At 36.7% G+C, this 21700-nt stretch overlaps 2 protein-coding genes across 8 annotated transcripts in view; one reads left to right on the top strand and one right to left on the bottom strand.

The window, feature by feature from the left end:
• The window catches only part of map1aa (microtubule-associated protein 1Aa), a 31995-nt gene extending 28343 nt beyond the window's left edge, over window positions 1-3652 (top strand). For 2 of the 4 annotated variants that reach the window (XM_051115168.1, XM_051115171.1), the window contains 2 exons: window positions 427-659; window positions 800-3652. In XM_051115168.1, the coding sequence (XP_050971125.1) occupies window positions 427-659; window positions 800-955 (389 nt within the window). In that variant the 3' untranslated portion in view covers window positions 956-3652. The remainder of the gene's footprint in view (window positions 1-426; window positions 660-799) is intronic. The other 2 variants (XM_051115170.1, XM_051115169.1) reach the window with 2 other exon arrangements.
• A 3402-nt stretch (window positions 3653-7054) lies between these two features.
• Window positions 7055-21700, bottom strand: part of ppip5k1a (diphosphoinositol pentakisphosphate kinase 1a) — a 48112-nt gene continuing 33466 nt past the window's right edge. For 2 of the 4 annotated variants that reach the window (XM_051115177.1, XM_051115179.1), the window contains 4 exons: window positions 17220-17399; window positions 14555-14692; window positions 14332-14445; window positions 7055-9433 (listed from right to left, as the gene is read on the bottom strand). In XM_051115177.1, coding sequence (XP_050971134.1) covers window positions 8841-9433; window positions 14332-14445; window positions 14555-14692; window positions 17220-17399 — 1025 coding nt within the window. In that variant the 3' untranslated portion in view covers window positions 7055-8840. The remainder of the gene's footprint in view (window positions 9434-14331; window positions 14446-14554; window positions 14693-17219; window positions 17400-21700) is intronic. The other 2 variants (XM_051115178.1, XM_051115181.1) reach the window with 1 other exon arrangement.

The raw sequence follows: 21700 nt of genomic DNA, 5'->3' as shown, positions 1-21700 counted from the left end.
TAGTTCACTTCCAGAATAAAAAAAAATCCTGATATTTTACTCGCCCCCATGTCATCCAAGATGTTCATGTCTTTCTTTGTTCAATCAAAAAAATGAAGGTTTTTGAGGAAAACATTCCAGGATTTTACTCCATATAGTGGACTTCAATGGGAGGCAACGGGTTGAAGGTCAAAATTGCAGTTTCAAAGGGCTTTAAAGGGCTCTACACGATCCCAGACAAGGTCTTATGACAAGGTCTTATCTAGTGATTTATAAAAATGTATATACTTTTTCACCACAAATGCACATTGGATGACATGGGGTGTGAGAAAATTACCAGGAAGTTTTTATTCTGGAAGTGAACTAAGCCTTTAAAATTTAGAGCAGTTGTTTTGTTGCCAGCATTACACTGACAGCAAGTTTTTGTTAATTTTCATTTTCCAACAGGTTTAAATTCTGCAAAATTGAGTGCATCTGTGCCCCCTGGTCCTCCTATCTATGTGGATCTGGCCTACATTCCCAACCACTGCAGTGCTAAAAATGTGGACCAGGAGTTTTTCAAACGTGTTCGTTCTGCATATTATGTAGTGAGTGGAAACGACTCCAGCAATGGAGAACCGAGCCGCAGTGTACTAGATGCCTTGCTAGAGGGAAAGGCACAGTGGGGATCCAATCTACAGGTAAGATATTTCTTAATTTCTCTCTCTGTGGTACATGTCAATATTGGAACTTTGCAATTTGCTGATTAATTTAATAGATATTTTATGGATGTTAAGCACATAAATATTTTGGTTGGTGTCTTGCTCTGTCCTACTTCTAGGTGACATTGATACCTACTCATGACACAGAAGTGACCCGCGAATGGTATCAGCAGACCCATGAGAAGCAACAGGAACTGAACATCATGGTCCTGGCCAGCAGCAGCACAGTTGTGATGCAGGATGAGTCATTCCCAGCCTGCAAAATAGAGTTCTAAATTCAGCATGGCTCCCAGGTTCACATCTTTACTCTCAAATGGTCCGTTACAGCCTTAATTGTAGTTTACTCAGTGTCAAATTCGTAACTTTTTACTTTTTAACTTCTCACGGTTTAAAACAGCACATTGTCTACTGCCCAAAAACCCCAGTCATATGGTATAAACTTTTTAACTGATTATTATTTCTTGGTGATGAAAGTTAGTACAGTGCAGGAAAAAAGAAGGAAGATGTGCCTTTCACTATATACTTTTCAGGGTGGCTTTTCCCTTTACGTTGTACAATACATACATACGCATATACATAAATGGGTCTCTACAATTCTTAACCCTTAAATTTTGGTCCAGGGCCTGTTTGAACTAACTTTCACGTTGCATTCCCAGTAATTTTATACTGAACAAGGTTACCAAATAGTAAGTTAATCTATATAGCCTTGTTTACAATAACATTTAACTAAAGCACAAGTATACCTCTTTACTTACTTTTAAACAGAAACACCAGAAATTCTCTAATACTGCAGCTAAACTGAATGAGATTCTCCTGTTTTCAACTGATTAGTTTGTGTATTGTTCTTAATGATACTGTTTTTGAGGCCCTGAGTTAAACATCCTGCATCATCATCTTTCATAGCTCACTATATATGAAATAACAATCTTTTAATCAAGTTATCACACATTCAGATACCTACTGTGCAAATAGCAATTGAGGCTATATACCTCAGCAGAGAGATTAACAAATACCTGGGTGCTAATATTTCAGAAATTATCAGGAATTTAGTAAACAAATAAGATTCAAAAAACAGTAACAATTAAAATGCATAAGCTGCAGATGGAGTTGTCTTGCAGCTTGTGTGTTTTGCACAAATTACTTTACATTCCTGAAACAGAGATTAATGCTTTGAATTTGTATAGTGGAATGATAGGATCATTAAAATGATAACAAAAACCATACTCAAAAATCTGTTTGTAAACTGTTTGCGATGCTGAAAAACAACTGAATGAATAAGTTTAGATGGTAAGTTTACTGTCAGCGCTGAATAACGGAGTGGAAGTATTGGAATCAAATCTTATTTTCTCATTAAATTATGTATAAAGTGTATGTTCACAGAGTTTATGATTATTTTTAGTGCTTATGAAGTTCAGAGCTATGTTTTATTACTGATTTTATCCAATTTTGAAGAAAATTAATTATATTCATTAGCACCTTACAATGATTTCCCCTTGATTTCTATTGGTTATAAAATGTATATAGGACAAAATTGCTTACTGTAAAGAACTAGAAAGAACGGATGACTGAGAATACACATGCAAGCCAAAGTTTCCGGCAATAGAAATGCATGGTGTTCAATGAATAATCTACGTATGAAAGTCTTTTCTATGTCTTTGCATAGGGTTATTTGAAAGATGTGAGCTATGAATACTGCACTTAAACCTATTCCAAAAATGTTCTAGTGTCTGGTGTGGCTTTTATATGGGACTAAAATGTTAAAAGACATGGCCAGAATTAGCAGTAACGGATAGTAGACAACATACTGTCATGAAACGCCCAGAACGGCAGATGTTTTTCTTTGTACAAAAATGAGAGGGATGATGATCTTGTACCATTGTCTGATGAATAGAAAACTCTGTAAAAGTACTGTATGCATTGCATGTATATTACCATGAGGTTGAACATGCATTTGAGTACTGCTATGCTTTTAGGTGCTTGGCTTAACTCCATTATTAAAGAAGGAAGGTTGTAACTTTTTTTCAGTTGCATTTGAGTCAAAATTGAATCTATAACCTTCATACTTTTCACAAGATTATTTAATTTTTACTTCATGGTCTTGTTTATTAGTCTATAAGATTTGATTGTCGACCTTCATCTTTGGAGAAAAGTACAAAGAATACGGTTCAGCGTAATCCTTTATATTTCTCTGAGGAACAATGTATGAGGATTCCCAGTTAATACTTGCCTCTAATGTTTTTAAGGTGCTGTAACTTTTGAGCTACTGGTTATTTGGCTGTGCTGCAGAGATGTTCTGCCTGACATGGTGAAACCCAGATGTGACTTCGCAGTACCACAGAAATTAACAAACACATACAAGTACCAGACTGCAGACTGCCAGATCAAGTGACTAGATCACTGATCACATTTTATATTCAAGATTTGTAAGTGTCCGTGTGATTCTATTCTTTTCTTTCGTTCTTTTTTTATTTTTTTGAAGATGAAGACTAAATGTTTCAAAAAATTTGAAAAATAAAATAGTCATGATGTGCTGTGCAAAACATCCCTTAGTTGCAATGTTGAGTTTGCCATCTCAATAGCATCGAAACTTTGAAATCTAGCATTCCATTGAGCCTAGCTGTTTAATGCATGTGTATTTAAGTTTGAACTTGTATGTAATAGTTCATAGTTATATTAAATAAAGTACTATTTTAAACATATATTTAAATGATATCTGTCTCGACTGTACTGAAAGGCACATATAACCAGGCCGCGCTATCATTTCCAGCGTGCAGTGTTGTTTAAAAAAAAATGATGTGTACTTGGATTTATTTTGATTTTTTTCATATTTTCATGACCTTTGCTTTCATTTCTCTCTTTTTTATGTGCAATACTCTGTATCTTTCTTTAAGCTCTCTAAATGAGTGTCTACAAATATGTTGTAGAAAGGTAAACCTGATAATCACTAATAAAATATGTTAATGGGAACATCAGCTCGTTTCTGCCTTTCCTTGAGTCAGCTGTCAAAGAATCATGACATGTCCACAACCGAAACTCAAATATTAAAATACAGTTAGTAATTAAGGTAATTTAAAAAAGTAGAGTAATTAAAAGTGCATACAGTGCCTTCCAATAATATTGGCACCCTTGGTAGTATGATCAAAGACGGCTGTGAAAATAAATCTGTATTGTTTATCTTTACTTTTTGATCTTTCATTCAACTAAATAACAGAATTCTAACCTTTCATTGAAGTAAAACAATTGAAAGTGGCAGGAAACTCACATTTTAAAATAAATGTTTTTATCCAGTGCCTGTTGGCCACAATTATTGGCACCCCTGGAAATTCTAATGAGAAAAAAATTTCTGAAATATATTTCCTTTTATATTTACATTTTTTAGCACACCAGGGTGGCTACGAGCATAAAATTGTCCAGCCATGACTTCCTGTTCCACAGGATTATAAATATGAGGAACACAAAGGCCAAATTTCCTTAATCATCCATCACAAGGAATAAAAAAAAAATGACAATGACAGTGATCCAAAACGAACATAAAAATCAACTAAAAAATGTGTCACTGAGTACAAAATTAAGTTTCTGTTATGCCCGACCCAGTTTCCTGACCTGAATCCTATAGAAAATGAGTGGGGTGAACTAAAGTGTAAAAGCACCAACATGAAGCTTGGAATCTGAAGGATCTGGAGAGATTCTGGATGAAGGAATGGTCTCTGATCTCTTGTCAAGTGCTCTCCAAACCCATCAGGAATTACAGGAGAAAACTGAGAGCTGTTGTCTTGGGAAAAGGATGGTGCCAATAATTCTGAACTACAGAAAAACAATCATAATTTCATAATAAGATTTTCTTTCCACTGTTTTACTTCCATGACAGGTTAGAATTCTGACAATTTTTTAAATGAAAAATCAAAAGGACAAACAATGCAGATTTATTCTCAAAGCCATCTTTGCTCATATTTACCAAGGGTGCCAATATTAATGGAGGATCAATATTAATGCATATCGATGTTATTTTATCATTGTGATTTATGAATATTTTTAATGTTTTCATTTTTATATTGTACTTTTTCATTTTAATTTTAAAGTTTTAGTATTTTTGTTGAGTCTTTTCAATTATATTAGTTTTTGTTTTTAATGTCTATTCAATTTTCATTTTATTGTTGTTTTTAGTTATTTTAGTACACCAAGTTTGTTCAGCAACTAGCTGAAATAAAATAAGCTTAAGGTTTTTATATTTTATTTGATTTCATTTCATGTTTATTTAAAGTAACCATTTTTTAATATTCTTTTAGTTTTAGTTAACTATAAAAACCCTGTTTCATCTTAAGTGCAATACAGTTTGAGATAAAACACTCAATATTGTCTCCACACAATCTAAAAAAAATTCAAATTAAAATGAATACACTTTTGATTTCATGCTTGAAATGGCTCATTGATTCGGTGAATAACAGTAAAAACACTACGTTCTAGAATGAACACATTCACACAAAGGGGGTTCATATATTCTAGATGACTAAAAGGTTTGAATGGAGGATCAGTGTATCACAGCAGCATTCCAGTGTTGAGATCTGGCAGGTGGCTGCGAGCTGAATTCACATGATGATGACATCACTGTCTGGGTCACATGCCTATTATCTGTTAGCACCCATCGTTTCTTCCCCTCCCCGTCTGTTTCTGAGAGAAAAGGCATGGAAATGAACAATGACCTTGTGTTGAAGAAAACCGAACGCAGTGCTTGGCACAGCAGCGGGCAATGCCAACAATACCCCACTGTTCAGTGATCCTAATCATATGGAAATACATACATTTTGGATTATGTTTGAAGGTTGGACTTTAATTCAGATGTATTATTAAATGTGGGATCTGCCTTGTTGAAGATGTGTTTTGTGGGGCATTTGCAGTTAACAGAATGAAAACCCTCCAGGTGATGAATGATAAGAACCTTGTTGTCATGCCAACGAGTATGAGGATGAATAACCGTCAGCGATAATAATGCTTATGCAAGTGTACACCTATACAGACAGTGAATTAAGTTTTGAAAATATGGAAATGCCAAACTTTAGTGAGGAAAATTAACACTTTTTTTTAAATGATTATGGAAAGTCCACTTGTACACTACAGAATAAGTAAGCAATTAGGTACGAGAGGTCATGCTGTATAGAGGGTTTACACTTACGTCATGGTTTGGTCAGTTATCCTCATGCCCAAGATGGTCCACACTGCAGAACACAAGATCCAGTAAGCAAGGATGGATCCAGATCCAAATCCTCCCACCTCCGCCTTCTGGATCTTGGGTTCTGCAGTGAGGGGCAACTGGGATGGCCTGCCATATTGGCGATACTCAGATGTAAACAACAGCATGGATTGCACGCTTAATGTACTACTGAATATGCTGTTTAAACACAGGAAAAAACGTGTGGAAGCTGCTAAATCATATAGAGAAGGACTTAGTGAGCAGGAAAAGGATGCGGAATTTCGACAAACTAAAGTTAACAGGTTGTAAAGATACGTACGAGCAGTATTAAGTAAGATATTAGCCTAATATTTCACCTACCTGACCGGAAATTATAAGAACAAACATGAATGTTGTCAAGATTCTTGCCCTGAAAATCTTTTTGGCCAACCACAAACACCTTTTGTTCCTCAGACAGCTTTTTTGCACTCTTCTCCTTGATTTGTTATAACTTTTGGCAGTCTGTAGTACTCCAAATGTTTTTCCCAGTCCGACCGATTAGTACAGCCCAAAACATGACAATAATTAACCCTTTTCAGCAGCAATAATCAGCAAAACAAGCGAGTTTCGTTCAGTTCAGTGGCTTTGTTTACATTCAGTGCCGCCAATATAGCCGATTAATGACCCGTTGTGAAAACACTCTGTCCTTCCGCAAAAAAAAATAGTTCCTGACAGCAAGTTAAAGGCAAGAGAATGTTACGATGTAACATGCCTCAAATGGGGTCACTCATACTTCATTAAATAAATAACAAACAGTTGATTTTGCCGAAATACATAATACATGGAAGCGCAATGATACACAGTCGTGTGAAGAGGTCATATCTGCACTTTATAGTGAATAAAACTTTTGGCAGTCTGTAGTACTCCAAATGTTTTTCCCAGTCCGACCGATTAGTACAGCCCAAAACATGACAATAATTAACCATTTTCAGCAGGAATAATCAGCAAAACAAGCGAGTTTTGTTCAGTTCAGTGGCTTTGTTTACATTCAGTGCCGCCAATATGGCCGATTAATGACCCGTTGTGAAAACACTCTGTCCTTCCGGTCCTGCTGACCAATCAGAATCGAGGAACGGAACTAACCGTTTTATAATCCTTATTCAAATCAGTGTTGTTCACACACAAGAAAAAAGACAAAAGCTTTCTGTAGACAATGCCACTTTTATTTGAAACACTGTAAATCAAAATAATACTACTGCACAGACGGCATACAGCACCAACAGTACGACACGTTTGAGTTGAATCTATCAGAGGCAGATGCTTTAATATGTCAGTGATTTCAGAATCAGTGTGCTTCACTGTACTCCGAGCGGAGTGGAATCATTCAGACGCTGCTGCTGCTGGAGGGAGGAAGTGAAATGCTCGTCTCTAGATTCTAGAGGTCTTGTGTGCTGGTCCTACATCAGTGAGAGTCAGTTACTTTTATACACACTTTATGCATGCTCCGTAAACAACGGCCACTATCCAGGGTTTACGTCAGTTTTTTACTGATCAGGTATAGATCATAAACAGTACAGTGTTTGCTTTTAAAAAGCAGCATCTCTCTCTCTCTTTCACTGTACACTAAAAAAAAAGAAACATGTTTGTCACACTGCACTCTTCATTTAAAACAGAAGGGTTCATGGTACAAAAAAGTATTTCAATGTCAAAAAGGTGAGCGGTACAAAGCAGGAGAAATGTACTTGAAATGAAGAGCACTACTTCATTATTTAAAACCGTGACAGCACTGTATGTTTTACAAAAATAAAAACTAAAATATAAAAAATGAGACTCATTTGCAGTCTCATTGTTAAAAGTAAGCTGCATATTAGTCAATAAATATATATATATATATATAGCCTACATATGATCTTCTTATATTTCTTATAATGATTTAATAAATTATGACAGTGGTATAGCAAGCTTTGGCAAAGAGTAATAAAATGGTTAGCGTTCACTTAAAGGGACACTTCACTCTAAAAAAAAATTTGTTCATCATTTACCTACACTCATGTTGTTTCACACCCATAAGACTTTCTAGTTCATCTTCGAAACACAATTAGATATTCTGAATGAAACCTAAGTGATTTGTTGAAAGTGAGCTTTCATTTACCACATTTGATGTATAAAAAAGAACATGCATTTTGTATAATCCCTCTTATTTTGGTAAATGAATTAACTTTTTGCAGATTGTCCAAGGTGTATGTAAACTTTTGACCTCAACTGTATGTGAATAAAAGCCTAAATATAAAGTGGTCATGTCTCTTCAGAGGATTTGGATTACACCATTCAATTTATATGAATTACTATATTTTTATGAATATTTTGAAGCAGCAAAGCTTTGGTTGAACAAACTTTCCACAGAGAGACAGAAATCTCCCAGGTTTCATTAAAAACATCTTCTTTGTGTTTTAAAGACAAACGAAAGTCTTATGGGTTTGGAATGACATGAGGTTGAGGTACATGATTGCAAATTTAAAAATTTTAAGTAACTGTCCCTTTAATATGCATTTAGCTATGTAAGTTCATTATTCAAGAGTTCAGCTTGACTAATATCAAATATCACGTCCCTTTGAAAAATATCTTCCAGACCAGCTAATGAAGAAAAATGCAGTCGTTTGGAGTCGGGGAAGATAATATGCGCACGTAAAAATGTTTCAGTGCATGTTTTGATCACTGGCCGTTTGACTAGAGTGACGCGTTACACAGGAAGCATCTCTGAACGACACTACAGAATTAAACACACGGAGAGTTTATTAAGATTTTCAACAGGAGCTTTGTGTTTAACAAGTGACAGTCGCACAGAAGGCCTCCATTTCCTCAGCTTCCCTTAAATTATGTAGGCAAATCCCACTTGTGTGGGACTTTACGAAGGTCTGAGGCACTACAGCGAGAGCATGCTGAGACAGGGTGAAGCACACACGTATGAGGGAGCTGTCCATTCTGCGTTACCTTCAAGGCTCAGGCACATGTGGAGCTCCCACCTCTAGAGGAGTGCCAGGGTGGGGAAGAGTCCCAGGGCTTCCCCTCCACACATCAACCGTTTCCTGTGTATCAAAGAACTCGTCTGGCTCCTCAGGGGTGAGCGGGGTCTGGGCGCTGGAGCCGGCCTCTGAGCTGCTCTCTCTAAGCTCCAGGAGCACAGGCAGAGAGCTGGACAGCCCACAGAAGGACTCCGTTGGAGGACTCTCGGCCAAGTGCGAGGGCTCAGTGGGGGCCGGACTTAGCGCTTCTTCACAGCAGGGGCTTTCTGTTGGACACTGGCCTGCAGAGTCTGTTTCGTCCACTGCTATTTCATTGGGTCTCTCCAGGATGGGGGATGGTATGGAGGGGTGGGGGTCCTCAGAGGGGAGGCTGGTTTCAGTGCTGCTGAGTGCAGACGTGGAGGACACGCAGTGGCTGTTGTTGTGAGGGGCCGAGTGGATCTCCTCGCTGCTCTGCGGCGTGAGGGTGATCTTCTCACTGAAGCTGAAGCGTGGGGAGGTGTCAGCCGTGGTGGGAGACGAGGGGCCGGCACTTGACACCGTACTGGAGGGACCACTGCTGTCTGCATGGAGAAATACACACACAAATAAACATTATTTGGCTGGTTTTGCAAAAAAGGTGCCATTTGTGTTTCTCATATATACATATTTATAGAAAAATGACTTTAACAATAAGTAGTGGCAAATTTTACTCTGTGTTACTATAGATGTTTTTCTAAAAGCATTAACAAAATTTAGTAACTTTACCTTAAAAAGTAGGCTTTATATTAACTTTAGGCTTAATATAATGTAATTTATGTCTCTTGCTGAAATATGTATTAGAAAACCTATGAAAGATTTATATTATTTTTAAAAAAATCCACATAGTTTTATATACACTGACCAGAATTATCAAACGCAACACTTTTGTTTTTGACCCATTTTTCATGAGCTGAACTCAAAGATCTAAGACTCTTTCCTATGTACACAAAAGGCCTATTTCTCTCAAATATTGTTCACAAATCTGTCTAAATCTGTGTTAGTGAGCACTTCTCCTTTGCCGAGATAATCCATCCACCTCACAGGTGTGGTATATCAAGATGCTGATTAGACAGCATGATTATTGCACAGGTGTGCTTTAGGCTGGCCACAATAAAAGGCCACTCTAAAATGTGCAGTTTTACTGTATTGGGGGGGTCCGGGGGGGGTTCCAAAAACCAGTCAGTATCTGGTGTGACCACCATTTGCCTCACGCGGTGCAACACATCTCCTTCGCATAGAGTTGATCAGGTTGTTGATTGTGGCCTGTGGAATGTTGGTCCACTCCTCTTCAATGGCTGTGCGAAGTTGCTGGATAGTAGCAGGAACTGGAACACGCTGTCGTATAATGGGTGACATGTCTAGTGAGTATGCTGGCCATGCAAGAACTGGGATGTTTTCAGCTTCCAGGAATTGTGTACAGATCCTTGCAACATGAGACCGTGCATTATCACGCTGCAAAATGAGGTGATGGTCGTGGATGAATGGCACAACAATGGGCCTCAGGATTTCGTCACAGTATCTCTGTGCATTCAAAATGCCATCAATAAAATGCACCTGTGTTCATTGTCCATAACATACACCTGCCCATACCATAACCCCACCGCCACCATGGGCCACTCGATCCACAACGTTGACATCAGCAAACCGCTTACCCACACAGCGCCATACATGATGTCTGCCATCTGCCCTGTACAGTGAAAACTGGGATTCATCCGTAAAGAGAACACCTGTCCAAAGTGCCAGACGCCATCGAATGTGAGCATTTGCCCACTCAATTAGAGTGGCCTTTTATTGTGGCCAGCCTAAGGCACACCTGTGCAGTAATCATGCTGTCTAATCAGCATCTTGATATGCCACACCTGTGAGGTGGATGGATTATCTTGGCAAAGAAGAAGTGCTCACTAACACAGATTTAGACAGATTTGTGAACAATATTTAAGAGAAACAGGCCTTTTGTGTATGTAGAAAAAGTCTTAGATTTTTGAGGTCAGCTAATGAAAAATGGGGACAAATACAAAAGTGTTGTGTTTATAATTTTGGTCAGTGTATATATTGGAATATGGGGAGCGCCATTATTTCAATTACATCAAATGGGAGCTACTGGTGCTACCTGTTGCCATTTTTTGCTATTTAACACAACTAAAAAAAATAAGCTTACAGGTGGCGATGGACATAAGTGATATCTTAAACCAAATGCCGTACCGTTGATTTTTCTCCACAAGGAGTCTAAATGCCACCGGATATCGAGTGAAATCCACACTGAGCAACTCCTTCAGTGGCTGTGGTGTCATTAGATGCGTCAGCATGTTTACATCATGCATTTCCGGTCTCCGACATTTGTAAGATATCTTAGTAGCTGTGCTCTACTAAAAGCCTCAAAGGCATCAGGGCTAAAGTAGAGCGAACAAAAATACAGGTCTTTAGGAAGTTTTATTCGTCCTCAGGCATCTTCCCATCCTTTTCTCCTCGTCTTAATGCTAGGAAAGCAGTAAAAACTTACATTGCTTCTCTTGTTGTCCTTCGACTGAAAATTACAATCAAAAGCCACATAATGTGGTCATTGTATCAGTATTTTATTTTCCAAGTTTTGTTGCAGTAAAAAAAGCAACTGGTAGTGCCAGTAGCTCACAGAGTGCAACCATTTTAGTCATCAAAGTAATGTACAAAGTAATTAACTGCATGTTAACTGCAAATGAATGAAAAAGTATTATAGTTTAGATTTATATTAAATGCAAGTACCTAAAAATGTTTTGTGTAATTATATGAAATATGGTGTATTGACAAGCAATTATGGAAAACTAAATTACACTTGAATGTAATTTTTAATAAAACTTATGTCATGTATTTCTATATATCTGCAATTATAAATGAGTAATGATGAAGCTTTAAGTTGGTTCTTTTAAAATATATTATCTTTAAATAATAATTATTATTATTTATTAAATAATAAATAATATCAAATAACACACTAGTTAAAATTATAATCAAACACTTTACATGTGCTTTAGGAAGCCTGACAAAACATTATTAAAACATAATGATTTAAGATATACTGTGATTTGACCTTAATAAAAAGTGCACTTTTTAAACACAGTCATGAAATTGTACTTTCTTTTGGGTAGACTTGAAGTAATAGTTCATCCAAAAATGAAAATTACCCCATGATTTACTCACCCTCAAGCTATCCTAGGTGTATATGACTTTCTTTCAGATGAATACAATCGGAGTTATATTAAAAATGTTCTGGTTCTTCCAAGCTTTATAACGGCAGTGAATGGGGTTTAAGATTTTGAAGTCCAATAAAGTGCATTCATCCATCGTAAAAAGTACTACACAAGGCTCCAGGGACTTAATAAAGGCCTTCTAAAGCGAATTGATGTGTTTGTGTAAGAAAAATATCCATATTTACAACTTTATAAACTATAATCTTTAGCTCCCGCTAACTGTAGTATGCATGTTCAGGAGAGAGTGGCATTTTATGATGGATGGATGCACTTTTATTGGACTTCAAAATCTTAAACCCCATTCACTGGCATTGTAAAGCTTGGAAGAACCAGAACATTTTTTAATATAACTCATACTGTATTCGTCTGAAAGAAGAAAGTCTTGATGGTAAGTAAATCATGGGGTAATTTTCTTTCTTTTTTTTTTTTTTTTTCAATTCTCAGTTTGGGTAAACTATCCTTTTAAGTGGCCTCTTATTAAAGAAGAAGTCCACTTCCAGAACAACAATTTACAAATAATATACTCACCCCCTTGTCATCCGAGATGTTCATGTCTTTCTTTCTTCAGTCGTAAAGAAATTGTGTTTTTTGGGCTCATTTGAAGGCGCATTTAAACTGCATTTTGGAAGTTCAAAATCGGGGCACCATATTGGTCCATTATATAGAAGATCCTGAAACGTTTTCCTCAAAAAACATAATTTCTTTACGACTGAAGAAAGACAGATATGAACATCTTATAAGACAAGGAGGTGATTACATTATCTGTAAATTGTTGTTCTGGAAGTGGACTTCTCCTTTAATATTATATTATCTGCAAGTACAGTTTTTCAAAAATATCCAGTTGCGGTTAGAAGCACACTACAAGTGCACATTCAATACACTGAGGCTGAATTATTTTTCACAAGGTGCATGAGTACAAGTTATAGCCTCATATGTTTCACCATGTTATTGTTGTTTAAAATGTCAGCACCAAATAACCTTCCATAGTAAACAACTGAAAACTGAAAGATTAAGAGATTTAAAAAGAACTATTAACAAGCAATGGAACAAAAAAAAAATATAGTACAACAATTGTGACCCTGGACCACAAAACCAGTCTTAAGTCGCTGGGGTATATTTGTAGCAATAGTCAAAAATACACTGTATGGGTCAAAATTATTGATTTTTCTTTTATGCCAAAAATCATTAGGATATTAAGTGAAGATCATGTTCCATGAAGATATTTTGTAAAATTCCTACTGTAAATATATAAAAACTTAATTTTTGATTAATAATATGCATTGTTAAGAACTGTATTTAGACAAATTTAAAGGTGATTTTCTCAGTATTTTGATTTTTTGGCACCCTCAGATTCTAGATTACAAAAAGTTGTATCTCGGCCAAATATTGTCCTGTCCTAACAAATCATACATCAGTGGAAAGATTATTTATTCGGCTTTCAGATGATGTATAAATCTCAATTTGGAAAAACTGACCCTTGTGACTGGTTTTGTGGTCCAGGGTCACAAATAAGAAATGCTATAGATTGTATAAAGTGCATATTCTTCACTGCGTAAATTAAATACATATTCCTTCTTATTAAACTTACAAACGTGATTTAATCAAGAGCAGTGAGAGATTTTCTCTCTTTTGTTGTTTGATTAACACAATTGACAGAGAGCAGGTATCCAATATACTGTTACACTTGTTTTTTTTCTGACCTGAATTACTGTTTACGAGGATCCGTTCAAGGCCTATAAAGCATCAAAAATACTCTCAAGCTCTATGAGTACCATCTTCACGTGTGCGTGCCTCTCTGACAGCTCTCACAAAGAGTCTCTCAGCTGTCTTTTGTCTTTTTCACTGCTGATTTCAATGGCTTAAAAATCACTTGTTTTTAAACCACAATGCTTAAAAAGGCATGCAAAAGATACATTTTTGTTACCATGTAGCACAGCAGTGTCATGTGAGCGTGTAACCGCGATAGAGACTATAATCCGAAATTAATATCAGTTGACAAATTTCCAATGGTTAACCATGTCCACTGGTATATCGTCCACCCCTACAAACATACACGAAAATTTATGAATCTAGCTTGCAATTGCACAATGTTATTTGTTACCACTTAAACGACACTTGTACATCGGGTCCATCCAACATGTGTAACATGTTAGCACAACAGCTGAGTGCTAAGAGCGTTTTCTCCATGTGAAGTAGCCAAGAGCAGCAGTACTCACACCAGGGTGGCCGATCAGAGCGCTGGCGCATTGAAACAGAGGAGGACAGCACTCTATGAGGGATGTAAGAGTCCCCTGTGGGCTGGTTATGGGAGTCAAACATGGCTGAGAGGGCTACAGGAGGGAAGACAAACACACATACAGTTAGGACAGAGGTGCGTTATATTTCAGTATCAAACATTGTCCTAAACGTTAGAGTGTTAGAGTGGTGCTATGGCATTACCTCTAGTTGTCCTGGTGTGGGAATCTCCTGCATTCTCACACACTGTTGTCAGGAACTCGTTGACTTGTTTGAGTGAGAGTGAGTTGTGGAGGGTCTCGAGGGGGTAGATGGAGGGCACCATGGAGCAGCCTTCAAAACCTGCAGATGAGAGAAGTGATGAGAGATGACAGTCCTCTATCCAGGCATCAGTATGCACTCAGATTGACACAACAGCCTATTACCACTGAACCAATGTCAATAGTCATTCCACCTACTGCCAAACCCTTGTTAGTGACAGAACCACAGTCACAGGCGGGAAACATTCAGACACACTGCACACACTGCACACACACACAAACCCATCACACCCATATCATCCATTCAACTTATGTATTAATCTGAATCTACATTTAAAAACAAAGATAATTACACAACTTGGTAGTAATTTTACACTCACTGCTTTAAGTAAAACAAAAAAGTTCCTTTAATTAGTTGTTAGAATCTTTACACACTTCTTTAAGTTGAAAAACCACACTATTAATGTAGATTAAAGCAACACACGTAAATTAGCAGGGAGCTGGCAGAGACAATAATCACAAAAACAGGAATGAATGTGAAAACTGCACTTGTGGATCATGTAATCAGTGCATGAGATATGTATTTCATGACAATACATCACTTATGACTATTGCTTATGAAAATGAGCCTGAATTCTGGAGAAAGTAATAAAACAAAATCGAAATAATAACAATGTGCATGTATGAAGTAATAGAGGTTTAAATAATTGTTGTGGAAATCAAAAACTTGACTATTTGGAAGAGAGAATAACAATATTTTATTTTTCAAATCCCTGGAAGCCTGTGGCATGCAAATCATATGCCACTCTCATGCAAGTCAGTCATTTTTTTGACACGTCAGATGCGACTGTAAGCTGACACAGTTGCAATCAGATGCCACCGGCATGCATCTGCCACACCACACACCCCAAAACACAGTGAGAGATCACTCTTAATGCTACTCCATCCTCTTCTTGTACATCGTGCTATATTTGACATGTTTAAATCTGTTCTGTTCTCTGTATAAGTACTGGTCTAAATAGTTTGCAAGAGTATCAAACTATCAAACATGAGTACTTTTTTCCTGACTGGGACCTTTAACGAAAGTCATTTACTGTCTTTTGTAGGGTAGAATTAACTTTTCTCAAAAAGTCTGCAATCTCACCTAAGAGGGAATCACATTGGTAGGCTAGAGGTAAAAACCTTTTTTGTAATTTTGTTCTCTTTTATTACAAGAGGAATTGAATGTACTAAACTACCGTCTAAGTTTGAGGTCGGCAAGATTTCTTATTTTTTATTATTGTGTTCTATTTTTTGTGGTCACCAAGTCGGCATTAATGATCAAAAATACTGTAAGACCGCATTATTGCAATATTTAAATTTTTTTAAAAAAGTAATTTATTTCTGTGATGCAAAGCTGAATTTTCAGCAGTCATTACTCCAGTCTTTAATGTCACATGATTATACAGAAATCATTCTAATGTACTGATTTGGTGCTTAAGAAGCATTTCTTATTATTATCAATGCTAAAAACAGTTGTGCTGCTTAATATTTTTGTGGAAAATGTAAAAAAAAAATTTTTTTTATTTTATTAAAAAGTTTTATTAAAACTTTTTTTTATTAAAAGTTTATTTTTATTTTATTAAACATTTACTTGAAATTGGCTTTTCTCATAACAACGAGAGTCTTTATTGACTCTTTTGATCAGTTTAACGCATCCTTCCTGAATAAAAGTTTTAATTTCTTAAAACAAATAAATAAAACCTTACTGACTCACATTTTTAAATGTTGTACATATTGAAGGTATGGAAACCGTTTCCGCCACTGAATACATTTTTTTAAAAAAGGTAAAAACTTTTTTTTTCAGAATTGCGCGATACAAACTTGAAATTCTGACATTTTTTCTCAGAATTGTGAGATATAAACTCGTAATTGTGAGTTATAAAATCAGAATTGCGTGATAAAACCTCGCAACTGTGAGTTACAAAGTCAGAATCGCAAAATATAAACAATTCTGAATTTTTTCTCAGAATTGCACGATATAAATTCACACTTGCAAAAAAATTAATTCAGAATTGTGAGATAAAAACGTGAAATTCTGACTTTTTTTCTCAGAATTGTGAGATATAAACTCATAATTGCAAGTTATAAAATCAGAATTGCATGATATAAACTCAAGACTGTGTTACAAAGTCAGAACTGCAAGATAAAAACTCACAATTCTGACTTTTTTCTCAGAATTGCATGATATAAACTCACAATTGCGAGTTTTAACATCAGAATTGCAAGTCACAATTACCTTTTTTTATTCAGTGGCAGAAATGGGCTTCCACAGAAAACAGCTTAGGAGGTGAATTACAGTAAATAAAATTTTTAGATCTATTATGTTAAGGCCAAAACACAAGACTAAATCACAATAAAAAAAAATAAATAAATAAATAAAAAAAGACAACCTAAATAAACTTCAAAAAGTTAAAAAACAGCGCCGTGTCATTGCAAGCTGCTTTTCCAAAAAACACAAGCATGCTTCAAACAGCAGAGGCACTAGAGCAAAGCTAAGGCGGCTGTGGTAGCGGCCATTACTGCAGTCACGGCACAGCAGGGCACGGAGGGACCTCCGCAGGGCTGACCGTAGAGGTATTCTAGTGGGTCCTGGCCAGAGATTAACCAGTTGCGGAAGAGGCGGAGATGGTAGGAGCACTGATGGAGGTGGTGGGCAAAAGCACTGTCCAAACAGAACGGGTGGCCAATATTGGGGTCGGTGGAAAAGCGCCTCAGCAGCTGGGCTACCTGGTGCTCTTCCAGGGGTTCTGAGGAAGAAGAGGCAGAGCAGGGAAGAGAAGAGTGGGGAGTAGGGGGTTTGGAAAGCAGACGGGTGAGGGCTTGGGGTCCTCACGGGGACAACGTGGAAAGATATTACCGTTTCATTACTTAGCATGCTATCAGAAAACTCCCCTGGCAGGGTTTAATAGACACTTGTCCACATTTAAACACATCTAAACAAAGACGAGTTAGCCTGAGTGAACGGTCACCAGCAGATAATACCAAGCAGACACACAGCATCACTTAAGTCCGTTGTAGTCCACAGCCTTCACTCACAAACAATGTACTGTGGGTCCACATCCATCAATTAAGGCACAAGACCACAAGGGATTCAAGGAACAACTCACTAAGCTAAACACAGAAACGGTCTACATCCGACTTCTAGAACTTCAAAACAAATCTATTTTTCCTGAGCGTGCATACGGAGACTGTGTAGTTAGGCCCGGTCGATTAACTCAATCGACCTGATTGAATTAAAGCTGCGGTGGGACAAAGATCTATCATTACCTGAGTTGGACCACCAGAGAGGTGGTTGAACCGCTGTGGCAGATGTGTCATCTTGTGTGCCTAAAGTGAATAAAGTGCTCAGAGGAGTCATACATCACACCCCTATTAAACTACACTATGAGGAGAAATTATTACAAAATATACACAACTTTGGGGTCAGTAGGACTTTTTTTTTTTTTTTTTGAAAGAAATAGACCAATTTGGAGTAGATGTTACAGCTACGTCAGCTGCAGCTGCGCGTGCATTGTGGTGGCAGAGAAACCCTGGTAACAAGTGGAGGGAAACTGGGAAAAATCCATGGAATAAGAGAAAAAATTTATTGTTATGCCTTTGGATGTCAGAATTGGAATGCAAATCGTTTTTATTGAATACTTTCGTCAAAGACGCCATTAATAGCAGATGTTTAAACGGACAGACTATGAATGAAACCTGCTGTGATTACTTTATTCTTAAAGCATAAATTAGACTGAAACAATAGGTCTACATACATACTGTATTATATTAACCCCATATTATATTAACCCCTTTTTCTCACAAATACAAGTTTATATGTCCTAGTTTGGACTCGATTTAACTCAACAATTACGAGTTTGTCAATTCTAAGGAAAAAAAGCCAAAAGCATGGAATTTAAACTCCTATTTCTGAGCCGAGGGGAAAAGGTTGATTTTTCTTATCAGAATAGTGAGATACAACCTCGGAATTGCGGAACTCGGAACTCAAAATGACCTTTTTTATTTTATATTCCATGGCTTCCATTGACTGCTACTTTAAAACTGTCATTTTCTGCCACCAGATAGGCTCCGCCCACAAAAATGTCATTACAGTTTGGAAACAATGAAATTGGTCTATACTTTATTCAGCAAGGATCCATTCAACTGACCAAAATTGATAGTAAAGACATTTATAATATTACAAAAGGTCACCATTTCAGAACGCTGTTCTTTTTAACTTTCTGTTCATCAAAGAATCCTGACTAAATATATAATTTCTACAAAAATATTAAGCAGCACAACTGTTGTTTCTTGAGCACCAAATCAGCATATCAGTGGATGCTAAAAATTCTTATAACTCTATAACTCTAGACCTTCAAACTATAATGATATTACTGTTTTTACAGTATTTTGATTAAACAAATACAGCCTTGGTGAACATAACATACTTAATCTTACTGACCCCAAACTTTTGAGTACAGTTCTGTTGTAAAAGTTGTTAAATAATGCAATTTTTAAAGGAATCTATTTATTTACTAATCTATTTAAGAGCTGAAGTGATTAAAAAAAATTCAGGCTCAACAGCCTGACCCAAAAAAAAGAAAAAAGAAATCAGCAGCCTGAGTGCATATTTGAGTTTCATTAGGTTACCGGTATTTGTCATTAGATCATAACCTCGAACACAACCACACACATTTGATTTTATATCATGCCATGGATTTTATATTTATATTAAATGTATAGTTCACCCAAAATACAAAAATAAAAATTACCCCATGATTTACTCACCCTCAAGCCACCCTGGGTGTATAATTTTTAAATATGGATATTGTTCTTACACAAATGAATTAATTTTGTTTTCACACACCTAATTATTCCTTGGAGCCATTTGGAGTACTTTTTATGATGGATGGATGCACTTTAATTTGCTTTCAAATCTCGAACACCATTCACTGCCATTATAAAGCTTGGAAGAGCCAGGACATTTTTTAATATAACTCCGATTGTATTTGCATGAAAGAATAAAGTTATATACACCTAGGATGGCTTGAGGGTGAGTAATTTCATTTTTGGGTAAACTATCCCTTTAAGTCAGTTAATTATATTTGCTACACCCTACACTATACCTACTCCTTGCAGAAACCTTTTAGCTTTTTTAGATTTTAATTAAGACATTATACGTTTTCTTTATTAAGTTGTTTCATTATGTATACCATTGGGAGGAGCCCAAAATATAGATGATTACAGGTTTAACTATCCTCGTAGGGGCATTTGGTCCCCACCTGACTCGAATATGCACACGCTTTACCAGGAAAACACTCAAATATAATTATTAAGCTAAATTAACTAAATTTGTTTTAAGAGTGCAAACTCATTTCAGAGACATGAAGGTAAATGAGTATTTCCTAATAACTACAGAGACATAATTAGGTTGGACGAAAGGCTCTTGCGTGAAAGGTTTTGAGAGCTGGATGGCTTGGAATGTGTGGTGGGTAGAGTGTGTGGGATCTGGCAGGGAATGGGATTGTGTAGGTGGATCAGGGACCATCTTTAAGCTCTGCCTGAGATGTACTGAACACATACAGAACTGTGTCCAAATACACCTACATAACACACTGCAGTAATTCTCATTACTTCACAAGCAGTACTTCTGCATTGTTCTTGACCTTTGTTATGACCTCCATTCAAGTTTGTTTATGCTAGACAACATCCTCGGACATCCTCTTCATCACAACATATGCAAGACCAAGAGAAAACACTGATCATCTTAACCAACATGCAGTTTATACACAGCACGTGTCTATCAATGAAGTGTAACCACAAAAGACACCGGCTGGTTCATCCATATCTGCAAGTGTGGTAGGTTATTTTATTCACATAAACTGAAGATGTCCATTTCAATTTAAAAAAAAAAGGTTAGTCTTTGTCATTTGTGACATTTTAAGCTGCTTCCCATGAAGAGGAAACAGAGTAAAGCACTCCTTGGCTTCACAGCTCAACATTTACAACATTTAACAATCACAATTCACAACCACATTAATTTTAAACAAAATTAGAGAGAAGATTAATGGAGTAAAAGAGTGACAGGTGAACCATTTCCCCGTGAACAAATCCATTTAAATACTTTTAAATCAAAAACACTGTCCAACAATACCAGAGCAACGACAAATGTTGACAGGGGAAGGGTTCAGTCATTGGTGTGCTGTCCAGTAGTGGTTCAGATTCATTATCTTGAAAAATCATTATCTTAATCAGTATTTTTTTTTTTCAGTAGGAATAACAAAACATTCTTTTCACAAGTTAAATTTATTTACTTTACAATACTAGATAAAACATTACAACGTGTATGCAGAGGATACAGTGCCTTGCAAAAGTATTCATACCCCTTCATTATTTCACATTTTGTTGAACTGTTTTAAATTACTTTTTTCCCACATTAATCTACACTCCATACACCATAATGACAAAGCAAAAACAGATCTGTCACAACTTCATATTTTTTTAGTGTTTATAAAAAAAAAAAAAAACTGAAGTAAGTACATTGCATAAGTATACATACCCTTAACTCAGTACTTAGCTGAAGCATCTTTACCACCTCAAGTGTTTTTGAGTATGATGCAACAAGCTTTGTACATCAGCATTTGGCAATTATCTGCCATTCTTCTCCTCACCTCTCCTCAAGGTGAACCTTCTGCCCAATCTGGGGTTCTGAATGCTCTGGTCTGTGTTTTCATTAAGGCCATCTCTATATTTTGCTGTTTTGAGCTTTCCTTCTACTCGGATGAGTCCTTCAGTCCCTGCCACTTAAAAACAGCCCCACAGCATGAGGCTGCTGCCAGCACACTTTACTTTTGGGATGGTACTGTGCAGGTAAAGAGCAGTGCCTGGTTTCCTTCAAATATGACGCTTGGAATTGAGGTTCATCAGACCACAAAATCTTGTTTCTCTCAGTCTGATGGTCCTTTAGGTGCTTTTTTGCAAATTCCAAGTGTGTTTTGAAGTGTCTTCACTGAGGAGAGGATTGAGTTTGGCCACACAGCCATAAAGCCCAGACCGGTGGAGTGTTGCA

The sequence above is a fragment of the Labeo rohita genome, chromosome 7 (assembly GCF_022985175.1).
Source record: "Labeo rohita strain BAU-BD-2019 chromosome 7, IGBB_LRoh.1.0, whole genome shotgun sequence".
In the NCBI taxonomy this organism is placed as follows: domain Eukaryota; kingdom Metazoa; phylum Chordata; class Actinopteri; order Cypriniformes; family Cyprinidae; genus Labeo; species Labeo rohita.
The sequence above is the reverse complement of the archived record's forward strand: the minus strand, read 5'-3'. Positions and strand labels throughout refer to the sequence as shown.